Consider the following 12,870-nt stretch of genomic DNA (forward strand, 5'->3'; position numbering starts at 1 on the left):
CCACCGATAACACATTATGTCGTGCTGCCTCACTACTCACGACTAACATTGTGCTAACTATGAGTTCCCTTTTCTTGCGAAATAATAGACTAGTCTGTACAGCATGTCGTCGGTTATTCCCCGGATTGTCTAGTCTAGTCCATGGATCGGAGAGTGCGATGCTCCACCGCCATGCATCTGGCGATGGGTGATGTATGCTTGATATATAAGAATGCCATGGCCTCACCTCTCTTCAGTTGCGTCCTGGTAGGGCTGCTGCTGGATGCCTTCTTCCATTGTCCTTTGAGCCAATAAGATACACTTTTTCTCTTCCTCTGCCAGATTGTTAGTATACTGTGTTTTTGCCAAACGCCAGCACGCTTTGATAATATTACTTTGCGATACAACCTACATCAGCCAATTGGACAATCAAGATTCGCCACTGAGGAAAGGGCGCCCTGCAACCACCATGACGGGCACCTCGGGGCGCAGCGCTGGCATTCGGAGATGGGACGGCGTCAAGAGAACTTCAACCATGTGGGACGGGCTCCGAAAGGTAAGACATCCCCCACCCAAAATATTATAACTTGAAACTCATTGTCTGACTCGTCACGTTTTGTCTCACAGGATCTCGAGCTATGGTTTCCAGAAGGAGATTGCCTCATTTACCTTTACGGCCGTGGACAGTCTCGTCGCGGCCCTTCTTTCAGGATACCCTTTTCGGCATTGGCCCACACCCGTTGCTTGCCATTGCTTGAGCGGCACAATGCCGAGTCCATGTCCCACCCGACGACCTGGTCAATGCCCGGCAGTGTCTGCTCGTCCATGGATACCTCAGAGCCCGCATCGCTGGAGCTGCACATTCCTGCTCCGGCGGATGCCTCGCGCGAGGAGTCTTTTCTCTTCCATCTCGGTACGCGCAATTTCTTCGCCTGGCTTTTTGGAAAGCCACTGGTGGGATCTCATCTCGGAACTGCCCTGGTCGATCTTCTCGACCGAATGAACATGTACAGGTCGGAAACGGAGGATAATATGAAAGACCTGACGCAATACTTGGACGAAGAAGGCTACACGGACTTTCGGGAGTGCCCTGATCATGCGCTGTCGCTCCTCTACTTTGCCGAACATTACCAGCTGAAGAATCTGTGGACGGATGCTTTTGTCCATTGCGTGGGCATGAGCCAGCGCTTATGGCTTAGTGAAGAGTTTGAGGTAAGCAAAAACCAAATTCAATTTCATCCCCGTATAGGCAATATTTCCAGTCTGACTAATTTCCAAACAGCCAATAAGCCGTGTGTCAAAGGCACTGATCAACCGCTCGCATCTCGAGATGGATGTCCGGATGGAAAGAGCTGGACGATCCCTGTCTTCTTTTCTCGAGGACGAACTCTCCGGTACATACTTGGGCCTCAACTCAGCTGCGTTATCCCACCTTGAACGCTTCCGCTCCTTTCTCCACTCCTTTTACGTCAACCGATACGGCTACTGGCCGCCAACAAAAACGGGCAGCAAAGGCTCATCCCTGTCCAAATCGACTTACCGCTCAATGTATTTTGAATTTCGCAATCTCTACGCTTATCTTGTCGACGGCAATTCCGGTCCGTCCAAGCCTTCTTCTCTCAAGCCTTTTTCCGGTAGCGGGATCAATCTAGAGCATTGCGTGGCAGTTTTTAGCAAGAAACTCAAGTACGCGTCGCTTCCATGCTCCATGCCACTTTTACCGGATATCTCCTTTGAAGCACCTGGATTCATGGATCCTTTTGACCTACGAGGTACCTTTTGCAAGCAGACCAAGGCCAATAGACGGTTCGCCGCTCTTGCTGCGCTTTCGTCCGCCACCAATTCGCTCGACATGACAGTCATGGAGTGTCCCTTGGTCCGGGCTTACGCGCGCTTTGAAAACGACTGCACGCTCAAGCAAGAGGAGAAGGTTTCCTGCGCTGACGGTCGCAAAGTTCGCTGGCTGCTCATCTACGCGATCCTGCAGACTCTCATATCTGTAACGCGGGCGCCCAAGGAAGTCAAGGATACCGAAGGCGTGTCATACCCGCTCTGCTGCCAGACCGCCGGCACTCCGCCGTGGAAAATCTACAATACCGGCTCGTCCTCACCGAAGAAGTATATCAGCAGCCACAACAATATGCGACCTGACCACCACGTCATGGAGGTGGACTACTTCAACCACAGGCCCGTCCATTCCGTCTACGTGGCTACCAGCGAAGCACACCACAAGCTTACTACTGCCTACCGAGCCCGTGATGATCAGCAGCAACAAGAACAACGCCGCAAACTCCGCCCCACCCGCTCCGCATCCTCTCTCCGCCCCCTCAAGCGTCAACAAAGTCATCACTACTCTTCATCTGAGCTGGCCCCGCCCATTCCGCCCATGCCCGCAATGCCGCGTCTGCAATCCCTCAAACCCCGCGACCGAGCTAGCTTTCATGAAACCATTGGGCAAAACTATATCAACACCCGCTCAATTTCTCATCACGGTTCTTCCTCTTCCTCTTCCTACTCTTCCTCTTCTCCCGCCACCTCTCCCGGCTTCACCCTCGCTCTCGAGCCAGGCTTCGTCCCCAATGCATCCAGCGGATCCAACTCCCCCGGAGCACCAACAATCTTCAGCAGTGCCGGCTCCAGCTCCTCTCTCAGCGGAGGCGAAGACCAATTAGGTTTTCCATCCATGGACCACCTGAGCGTCAGCGGCTCGAGCAGCGTCTACGACGAAGACGGCGATAACAACGAATGCTACCAAGACGAAATATATGGCAGTCACAATGCCAAGTCTGGCTTCGGCTTCGTTTCTCGAGACTTTGAACCCTCGGTCGATTTCCGAAGCACTACCACCACTCTACCTCTTCATCGCCGCGAGGCGAATACATCCATTTCCAGCCAAAAGCGTCTCGGCTTTGGCATTCAGTTGAGAAAACAAGTCTCGATTGAGAGCTTTAGAATGGCAAATGATGAACTGGAGAGGTACTTGGCTTCGACTTAGTTTGGCTGTTCTGGTTTCGTCGTTGGTCCTAGTTCTGTTTGGATTAGGCAGCGCTCCTTTCTTTTTTGGTCATTTTTTCATTCCGTCTTTACTTCTTTAATTATCTTTATCATGTCGTCTTATAGCATCGCAAAAGCGGCCAATGAGCTCGCTTCTGGTATTAATAACGGTGTTGGGATAGTGATTGGGATGGTCAATTGGTTTTCCTGTCGAAATATTATTGGTCACACTTGGGTTTCTGAGTGCTATATAGCGAGGCGTTGGGGATAGCATCTCTCGTTCCTAATTTCTTATTTTTATTTTTATTTTTATTTTTTTTTTTGGAAAAAATGTCTACTCTACGTCCTGGGCAGATTCGGGAATGGATTTAAGTCTTAGGATAAATTATATATCCAAGAAAAAAAATGCATGTAACAGATCAAGGGGCGTTACTGCCAGGCCTTTTACTTCTCGTTTTCATTTCCTTGCGCCTTTTAATCGTTTTTTTTTAAGTATTTGCAAAAATCCAATCATTACATCTATGACACACATTTCATCATACGAGTGTATCTGTTGAACAAGAGTATGATGCTTGCAAATGTGCTGTATTGAGACTAGACTAGGGCACCTGGGCACCTCGAGGAAATATTCGGTTGTGACTTTTGTAAGGTCGTTTCCCTTTTGGAGTATAAAAATTCAGATTCCTTTGGCGAGGTGTCAAGAAGAGAAAGAATGAAAGGATGAATGGGATAGAATGGGATAAAATGGGGGTAAAGAAAAGAAAAGAAGAAAAAATTTAAGTTCTCTTGTTTCTTGTTTTAGGAAAAGAATGGAAAAAGAAAGATGGTCCATAAATAAAGTAATTCGTGTATTCAAGGCAAATCGAATGGATATAAATGAGGAATAAAAACAAAGATGGGTTTGAGAAGGGCCGTTAAGGGGAATGAGAAGGGAAATATAAATGGAGGGAAATGAAGGGGATGCGAATGAAGAGAAGCTAATAGAGGAAGACGGAGAAAGGGCGGAATAAAATAAGAATAAAGGAAACCCAAAATAAAAAAACTAAAAAAGGGGAAATATGAAGAAAGAAAACAAGGATATAAAGAAGGTAGAAAACGTCAATTAATCTCGCAAACTGTGCCGGTTCTGCCGACGCACGATTTCGTGCGCGACAGCTGCAGCTGCTCCCACGAGTAAAAGAATGCCATTGAAAATGGCAAGCATAAAGAATGGCGCACCGGGCGTCACCTTGTCGAAGAGGAATCCGCCGAGTTTCGTCAAAAGCAAGATTCCCGCGCCGCCAACGAGGGAATATGTTCCTGCTATGGACCCCTTGAGATGACTGCGACTATGTGACTTTTGCTGATTCTGATACTCCTGCTGCTGCTCGGGGGATAACGAATCGTCTGCGGCACCAGCCGGTGGAGTAGATGCAGCAGCTAGAAGAGCAGTTTCTTCAGTGATAGCCTCGGCGGGCTCGGCGCTGTTTGGATCTCGGACTGTAGAATCTCGCGGGGCCGCAGATGGCTGCGCTTCGGTCGGCTGAGGAGATTGAAACGTCCCATTGGTGCTGTCTGTGGCTTGTTGCTGACGGTGAGCTTCTTGCTTTGTGTGTTCGTTGCCATCTTCGTCGGCGGCGTCATGGTGTAGCAAGCCGAGAATACCACGGCCCAAGAGCCCGAGGCTGCATACGATGGCGCCGATTTGCGAAATGCCTAGTAAAGCGGCGATGAAGAAGATGGCGGGGGTGCCGTGAGGGCCACTAGGCTCGGGACTCTTCAAGAAGCCGAAGCTGATGTAGCCTACTACGCCAAGTAAGGCGGATACGAGAAGTGGAATGTTGCCACGGGGATATCGGTCGGAGAGGAAGCCGATAAACGGTGCGCAGAGGAGTGCGATGAGCTGTGAGACGCCTGTGATTTCGGCAGCGAGAACGTATGCTTGTGCGCAATTCTTTTTCAACTCGCCGCCTTCGTCGCTCGAGCCGTGGCCAGTGCAGAGTCCAGATGAAACGAAGTACGCGTTGACAAAGAGTGGGATGAATAGAGCTATGCCGACCGAAGAGGCTCGGGCTACGAAGCCGCCCAGGTAGCCTAGCCCGATGTTTGTGTCCTTGAATCCCAGACTGACTGAGTCGGCCAGGAGTCTCCAAAGTGGGAAGTCTTCGCTTTTGCTACCTCTACCGTCGTTGTTGTCGTTGTCATCACTGTTGCTCTCGCCGTCCTTTCTTGGTGACTTTTTATGAAGTAACGATTTCCATCCTTTGTTCTCTTCGCCGGCCAAGTTCCGTAGACCTAGTCCGCAGAGCACCGATACCAGGAGGGCTACGGTTCCGACAACATAGTAACTGTTTGCAACAGCCTGGCTAGGTGATGTGCCACCGGCTTCGAATCTCGCGGGGATAGGCAAGAAGAGTAGTAGCGCAATCAGAGCTCCACAGCCGGTAAACATGCCCACCAATCCAGCAAGTCGCGCCGGCGCCGCTTTCTCTGGCGGTGCCATGTTCTGCTCTACTGGGGTCGGCTTTCTACCGCGTCCAAGTCTCTCAGGGGTGATGGTCAGTTCGGAAGAGAGCGATGGAGTAGGTATATGAGTTTGTTGCGAGCTGCCCTCGTGTCTTGTGGAGTTGGTAGCCGGGTACTTTGTCGTCATTGAGGGCAGAATGGCTGTTACCATCGTCGCACTGCGTCTGTCAGTCACATTGTATAATTGAACCTCTCGTGCGCTCTTCTCAGGAGACGTACGTAGCTGCGCCACCCACACTGAAGAATATCCTAGCTAAAAGGAGCTGGGGGTATATATTCTTTGCTTGAACGAACAGGAACAGAGCCAGACCGACAATCGCATAGCCAAGCACGCACACCTAGATATTGATCATAAGCTTACTTATGACCGTTGGTAAACGCAGGAAGTAACATTACTGACCGTTCGAACCCCAATTCTATCAGACAAGACGCCCCATATTGGACATGCCACCAGGGCTACAAGCTCATCCGCAAATCCAAGCGTGCCGACGGCATCGCCAACTTCATGATGGAGCTTAATGCGGTTCGTGATGACAAACGAGACGGAGCTATTGAGGAAGACCAAGAACGAGATGGAGAAGAGACAGACCCCAATCAAGTATGTCGCTGCCTGTACAGGCGTAACAGAGAAGATTCTCCGTACCATATTTATGACATCCTTCCGAAGAATCAAAGATAGAACGAGATGTCCTCTCAGTGCTTGTATTCGAAGTGCAGTAAGCCCAGCCACCAATAGACGTCAGTCCACGGAAGATCCCGATGTCGTAAACAACTCAGCTATCGATTAGAACTACAAAGCTATAGCCACCGAGATACATCCTCACCTAGACAGGTAGATTGTCGCGGATCGAGCCGAGCCGGGTCCACTGCTAAATACTGATCCATACTCTTTTATACAGAGCAGTACAGTAATCGATCAACAATAAACGGTGTACGATACAATTGATCCCAGAATTTTCATGTTATCTTAGCTGTTTCTACATTTTGAAAACTGTCAGCAGCTACAAGCATGGTCCAAAAGAGTCTTTCATTCGCAAAAAGCTCAAACAGACCGAGCTGACAATCTGATATTTGCCCAGCTGTGTCACGATTCCCTTTTTTTCTTCTCAACCAAAAACATATGAATAAAGAGCTACTCGTGCTATAAAGTCATGAAGAAAGAGCACATCCCATTAGCAAAGCGCGGTGGCATAAACCTTTGAATAAAATCAAGCTCGCCTGGAATCATCCCAGAGAACAGCTGGACTATTAACTCATGGCGAATGATAACGGCGAGCCGGACCTGATAGAAGCATCAAAAGACAGAGGGGTACCAGAGCGCTGATGACCAAAGGGCGATCTATGAACCCAATTTTCATCTCTGATTATTTTGTGGTATGTCACCTCATCTTCGGCCCTTTCACGCTTCCCAGCGCTAGGTGTCCTTCCAATTCTTGCATCAACCGGTGGAGCGAGTCTCCATTTTCGATTTTCTTCCCTGTCATCATCGACGAGGATGATCATCCAAACACCAACATTGCCATTGTGCCCCTGTAGCGGCGTGCAATGAATCCAGCGTTTGCGACCCACGTCATCGGTTTTTGAAACCCAGCGGACCTTGGCGGTGACTCCACGACCTCCGGCGAAGGCTGTAAGAAGCTCTTCGCGTACTCTTGAGGAACCACCAATCTTGTCCATGAATGGCGATTGCAAGAATCCCGGCACTCGGAGAGATGGGGAGGCGAACAAGACCCGAAGGGACGGAAAAGGTCGGATGAGCACGTACTTGCAAAATTACAAGTATTAAAAAGAAAATTTAGAACGCTCAATTTTCATGGGCTCGTACTCACATTCTCATATATACCACGGAGCCTTCCTCGTGCTTTCATGTCGGATTGAAGCAATTTGTTAAGGTCCGGACTTGGCTCCTTCAGCAGCAATCTTGGCTGGCGCCATGACCTGGAGTCTTCATCGTCGATGATATCTTTGTGCATCCGTCCTCCACATTTGCGGACAATGTCTAATTCAGTCGTATTGAACATTTCGCACAGCTCTTGAAACTCCTCTTTTGATTCACTTGCGTAAGAAGTCTGATACCCCTCAACATTGGGATCTTCCTGTCCCACAAGACGCTGAAAGGAGTCGATGCATGTACAATCCTTCACGAGCCCGCTGACATCAACCTGTGCGCCGATAAAATAACGAACTTTACCGCGACTGTCACATAGCGGAGCAAGCATCAACAAATTCATAAAAGGAGATCCATCTCTTCGACTAGATGGTTCCGTTAGTAAAAGAGTGAATATACCGGTACGAGAGCACTCGCTAGTTCAAGAAGACCTCAGAATGCTCCTTTCCTTCCTGTACCGCCTCCTTAATCCTTTTGATGCTAAACGGATTCGATTTGGGTCCCTGCAGAAAGCGACAATTTCGCCCGGCAACATAATCCATTCCATATTGGGTTGTTCGATGAAACTCTTGAGTGGAAGAGTTAATGCTTTGCTCTGAAACCTTAACAAGAACGCTTACCGTCAGACGCGAAAATGATAGGATTATCTGGCCTTGAAGGGTCTGTGAGACAAAACACTTCTGCCAAGCCTTCAGATGCCTCTCTCAGATTTGGAGGTAGAGCACCTGAGATTCTCTCACGGATACTAAGGCTAACGATGCGAGTATATGTGCTAGTTATGTATGCTGGTAGATCCTCCTGGGCTAGCACTTCGAAAGCTTTTTTGGCTTTGTGTTCCAGGGTAGCATTTACTGTTATTCTTGCAGGCTCAGTCGTGAATTCGTGACCTTGGATTGGATTCAGCGCCTCCGAGATAGCGTTCGCATATTCGATGGCTCGAAGAGCTTTTAGAGAATCAAGATAGTAGACCAGAACCGGCACTGACTGGGGTCGATGAGATGTGAGAAAAGTAGTGAATTTGAACAAAAGCGCAGGATCAGCGAAGATTATTTTGAGATGCTCTTGAGAGAAAAGCTGTTCTGAACGATTCTCTAAGGAGAATTCCTTTTTCGGGCTAATTTCTTCTGGGGCAGTGACAAGATCGAAGCATTGCGGATCATCTTCTAGGACTGGATTCAAATTATCGGACTCATTTGAGTGTCCTCGAGCCTGCAGAGGCGGAAGACCGGAAGCAAGAGGGAATACTGTCTCAACAGAGGAAGATATGGATGCTTTACGGGGCCTTGAGCGGCTTGACTCCGATGTAGAAGGTTCAGGAGAAAGTAATCCCCCGGGTGACTCTAGTCGTTGGCTTCCACTACCAAGATACATCAGTTAATATCTTCTTCATAGGCTGACGGATGGATATACTAATCTCTATTTTGAATGGAGTAGGGAGAATTGGAGTCAATTATGGGATGTGCCCCGTCTTCATCTAACGACAGAGTACCTGCTGTGTCATTCGAAAGTAGCGATATGGTGCGGTCAGTGTATCTGACATCCATTTTCGAATCGTCTCCTGGAGTGTGCTTCGTACAAGCGTCTCTTATACTGCTATGCTACTCACTAAGACCGTATATTCAGGCGAATCAGGCATTGGCACAGTAGTAGGAAACGGGCATGCTGGAATGAATCACAGAAGTAGGAGAGGGCTAATCCGTGGTAGACATGACCAACGTCAGAACTAGTACTTGGTAAGATGGAAGCTAAGAGCAAACACCCAGCGGCAAATTTACTTTCAGCGTTCCTCATCCCGGGAAAAGAACCATCTACAGCAAATCTTAACCTTCATATCAGGATTCCGCCCGATCATGAGCAAATCGGTGCAAATATACTGAAAAGGCAACTATTACGTAGCAATAGATTGCTGCACAATGAGGAACCACTTTCGAAAAGTTTGTAAGGTTAGTTTCGGGTGCATAGAATGTATTCTTTTGGCTATACCAGCATTGCCATTGGAGTTATCAGGGCTCAAGGAACAAAATTTCTGGGCTTTTGATATCATTCTTAGCAAGGCCCAAGGTCATGTTTGTATTCGAGATCTTTGGGGAATTGTGACCCGAAGGCTCGAACGTGAGAGAGGAACGTAAAACATAATGGCATATTGTGTAGCTGAATGCTTTCTAAGAAAGCTTCTCCTTGATTGGACTTGATAATTGAATGAATTGAGATAAGTCGTCTGCAGTGTAGTAGCAAGAGAGTCCATGTAAATTGACGCTGGGTCTGCAAAGCGTCAGCCACGTGCGAATAAACAAAATGGTTCCATGATCGACGTGTGGAGTGGCAGCGTGGCGGAAGCTGCATGCCCCAATTTGCTGACTAAACACGGCATGACGTTCAAGGGTCCCTGCGGTCGCGTTGGAGCTTCACTACTGAACACCAACGTGTTCCGAACTCACACGACTTTACTTCAAAGTCAATATATCCCACTGTTCAGCAGCCAATTTGATGGCGTTCAAGGCAGTGATCCTCTGTCGGTGATGACCCTGCAATTTTGCAAATTTCCCGAAACATGAGGTTGGCCGCCTATGCCGGGGTAAGCATTGTTTTGGACTCTAATACGCCAGAAGGTTATGCTGATGCTGATCTCCGCGCAAGGCCTCCACGGTCCTGGCCGCTGGTGTCATTATCAGGGCATTTCATCAGCGACCAAATTTCTATTCCGCGTGTGTTTATCTAGCTCAAAGCAATGCTTGCTTAATGGTAAACAAGATTCTTTCAACGAAACTTTCAATGGGCTCATGGACTTTCAGATTCTTACAAACCTGGTGCTTCTGACCATCAGTGGCTTTGTTCTTGGGCTTCAGCGGCTCTTGTATGGACCACTTCGCCCGATTGAGGTTGAAATGCTTTATGAAAATGCCTGGTATGCTATCACGGAGACATGTCTGGCGATGACCATTTTTCGAGAAGAAGTCGGCGCTTGGTTTATTATGATGTTTGTCACCCTACTGGTCGGAAAGGTGTGGGGTTGGATTGGGGCTGGTCGTGTTGAGGTTCTTCAGCAGCAACCTCCCGCAAACCCTCGTTTGTTCCACGCTCGAATTTCCATATCACTCCTCCTTTCCGTCGTATACAACCTCTATATGCTTTACTACTCCGTCTCCACTGTCCTCGATCAGGCTCGGCCGAACATGATGGTCATGTTTGCCTTTGAGTTTGCGGTACAAGCTATCAACTCTATGGCGACAGTGGCACACTATGGCCTTGCCGTGGTGGAGATTATCGTGGTCAGGAAGCAGACCCAAGCCAGATTACGCGAGAGAAGAGCACAAATAAGGGAAGATAGGGAAGAGGCACTCACGCAAGCTGTTGAGAATGGTGCCGACTCTACAGATATTACTAGAAGGCTGCAAAACCTTCCTGATGAAGATGAAACCGACGTGGACGCAATGGATGTTGATGTGCCTGGATGGGAGAACAAAAGCCGGTGGGTGTTCTATTTAGACCTTGCAGCAGGTAAGTCTCCGAATTTCTTAACAGATAGCGCACATCTAACGTTGTCTAGACTTTTTTAAGCTCGTTACCTATCTATCATTCTTCGCCATCCTGACCATGTTCTATGGACTGCCTATCCACATTCTACGAGACGTGTTTGTCACTCTCCGCTCATTCTTGGGCAGGATTCGTGACTTTATTCGGTACCGCAACGCAACCCGTGACATGAATGATCGATATCCGGATGCCACTGCCGATGACTTAGCAAGGGATAATGTTTGTATCATTTGCAGAGAAGAGATGATGCCCTGGCAGGTGCCAAACGAAGGCCGTCGGGCCGGGGAAGGGGGACTCAGATCTGCCAGACGAGTGAACACAACTTTGGATGAAAGGCTTCGCCCCAAGAAGCTTCCTTGCGGGCACATCCTTCATTTTGCATGCCTGCGGAGCTGGCTGGCGCGACAACAAGTATGTCCTACGTGCCGCCGGCCTGTGCTTGAGCCCAATCAGGTACGAGTGGTGCCTGCCAATCGTCCAGCGGCTGCGGAGCCACATGTTCAGCAACCGAGAGCAAATGTGCAGGCACAGCAGGGTGCTCAACCACCTCCTGGAGTCCAGAATGCACCGGGCGGCCGGATTATCAACTTGGGCCCGCTGCGGATTGGATTCGGGGTAGGACCTCCTGACGTTGTACAGAACCTTGCGCAACAGATGAACAACAGGCCGGCTGCTCAGCCGCAAATCCAACCGGCGAATGCGGCAGAACGACCCCGGTTTGGCTTTGGTCTCAACTTTGGACGGCCTGCTCCTCCTCGAGCCCAGAACCCTGCGGCCAACTTCAACCCAGGCTTGGTTCAAGCACAGCTGCACCAGATCGAACAACAAATTATGCAAGAGATCAATAGCCTCCGTCTGCTTTCTGATCAATTGCATAATGTACGCGCGTTGCAAGGTGAATTGGCTCGGCTACGAATTGCCCAAGCTTTCCCTCCAACTACCTTTGCAAATCCTAATCCAAGCATGAACTATGTCGGTAATCCTATCCGTCCTGCTCAGCAATATACGCTTCCCTCCCACCCACGAGGCGGCTTACAAGCATATGGAGCCCAACCACAAACAACAGTGATGGCTCATAATGACCCAAACCTTCCCCAGGGGCTGCATTTACCTCCTGGGTGGACAATGCTGCCATTGTCTCGAGTTATTTTGCCAACACCAGTACCGCAGATTGCCGGTTCCAATGATCCTAATCAACGGCCAACTGCTCCGAGCCCAGTTCCACGTGCAGGCAGTGCACCTCCTTCTACGCAAGCCGAACATACTGTACTTCCTACCTTCGATTCTACTACCGCTTTCAATGGGGCTCCAAGCGGTACTGCAGACGTGCCCGTGTCAACGGCCCCTAGTCCCGGTCCATTCGCACCTGTAACGTCAACAGAATCGCCTTCATCGCTAAGAAATGATGATCCTAGCGCCGGAAATCAAGCTTCTCCATCGTTGACAGCATCAGAGCCGAATGAAACTCCGCGGCCTGCTGACGCGGCTCCTGGCATCACTAATGCAGGCAACGAAGGTGGTGATCACGGAAGTTCTGCTCCTCTCTCACATGAGACTGTCGCCACGGCCGGTCCGATCAGTGGGCCAGATTCGGTGGAAACTCCAGTAAGCCATGCGCAAGAGACCAGAATCCACCCCGACGAATCAGCTGGAGATGGCCCTAGTGATGAAGGCGGAGACAATACTAAAGGTAAAGGGAGGGCGGCTACCGTCGAAGATCTCGTTGAGGACACTGATTGACGCAAGAATCGAATTCTTTTTCATGTATTGTTTTACTCATGCAAGCACATACCAGCATAAATATCCCAGCATCTTAAAGAGGCGTAACGATCATTTCTTATTCTTCTCATATGTATGCATTGTCTAATTGCATGATTTGTTTCCAATGATCATGAAATCCAAAAACTTAATGCCAAGTAAAACTTCCTCTGCGGGAAATCTTATATAAAACCGTCTGATCAAATGGTAAA

General features: G+C 49.0%; 4 protein-coding genes across 4 annotated transcripts; 2 read left to right on the plus strand and 2 right to left on the minus strand.

Annotated features, from left to right (window-relative positions):
• The first annotated feature begins 320 nt into the window (after window positions 1-320).
• Window positions 321-3,155, plus strand: L228DRAFT_59765 (hypothetical protein). Its single transcript, XM_018336746.1, has 3 exons — window positions 321-535; window positions 607-1,191; window positions 1,262-3,155. The coding sequence occupies exons 1-3, from the start codon at window positions 449-451 to the stop codon at window positions 2,972-2,974; spliced, it is 2,385 nt and encodes a 794-aa protein (XP_018190542.1). The 5' UTR covers window positions 321-448; the 3' UTR covers window positions 2,975-3,155.
• Window positions 3,156-4,075: 920 nt separating this feature from the next.
• L228DRAFT_265482 (MFS general substrate transporter) lies at window positions 4,076-6,124 on the minus strand (the record flags this gene model as incomplete). Its single annotated transcript, XM_018334704.1, has 3 exons — window positions 4,076-5,636; window positions 5,698-5,816; window positions 5,879-6,124. The coding sequence occupies 3 exons, from the start codon at window positions 6,122-6,124 to the stop codon at window positions 4,076-4,078; spliced, it is 1,926 nt and encodes a 641-aa protein (XP_018190543.1).
• A 602-nt stretch (window positions 6,125-6,726) lies between these two features.
• L228DRAFT_280268 (hypothetical protein) lies at window positions 6,727-8,910 on the minus strand (the record flags this gene model as incomplete). Its single annotated transcript, XM_018335770.1, has 5 exons — window positions 6,727-7,242; window positions 7,308-7,731; window positions 7,853-7,934; window positions 7,987-8,723; window positions 8,777-8,910. 5 exons carry the CDS (start codon window positions 8,908-8,910, stop codon window positions 6,727-6,729), a joined length of 1,893 nt encoding a protein of 630 aa, XP_018190544.1.
• An 898-nt stretch (window positions 8,911-9,808) lies between these two features.
• On the plus strand, window positions 9,809-12,742 carry L228DRAFT_59795 (hypothetical protein). The gene is made up of 4 exons (XM_018336747.1): window positions 9,809-9,941; window positions 10,004-10,108; window positions 10,159-10,864; window positions 10,914-12,742. Exons 1-4 carry the CDS (start codon window positions 9,918-9,920, stop codon window positions 12,638-12,640), a joined length of 2,562 nt encoding a protein of 853 aa, XP_018190545.1. The 5' UTR covers window positions 9,809-9,917; the 3' UTR covers window positions 12,641-12,742.
• The last annotated feature ends 128 nt before the right edge of the window (window positions 12,743-12,870 follow it).

This window comes from Xylona heveae (assembly GCF_001619985.1).
Source record: "Xylona heveae TC161 unplaced genomic scaffold L228scaffold_2, whole genome shotgun sequence".
In the NCBI taxonomy this organism is placed as follows: domain Eukaryota; kingdom Fungi; phylum Ascomycota; class Xylonomycetes; order Xylonales; family Xylonaceae; genus Xylona; species Xylona heveae.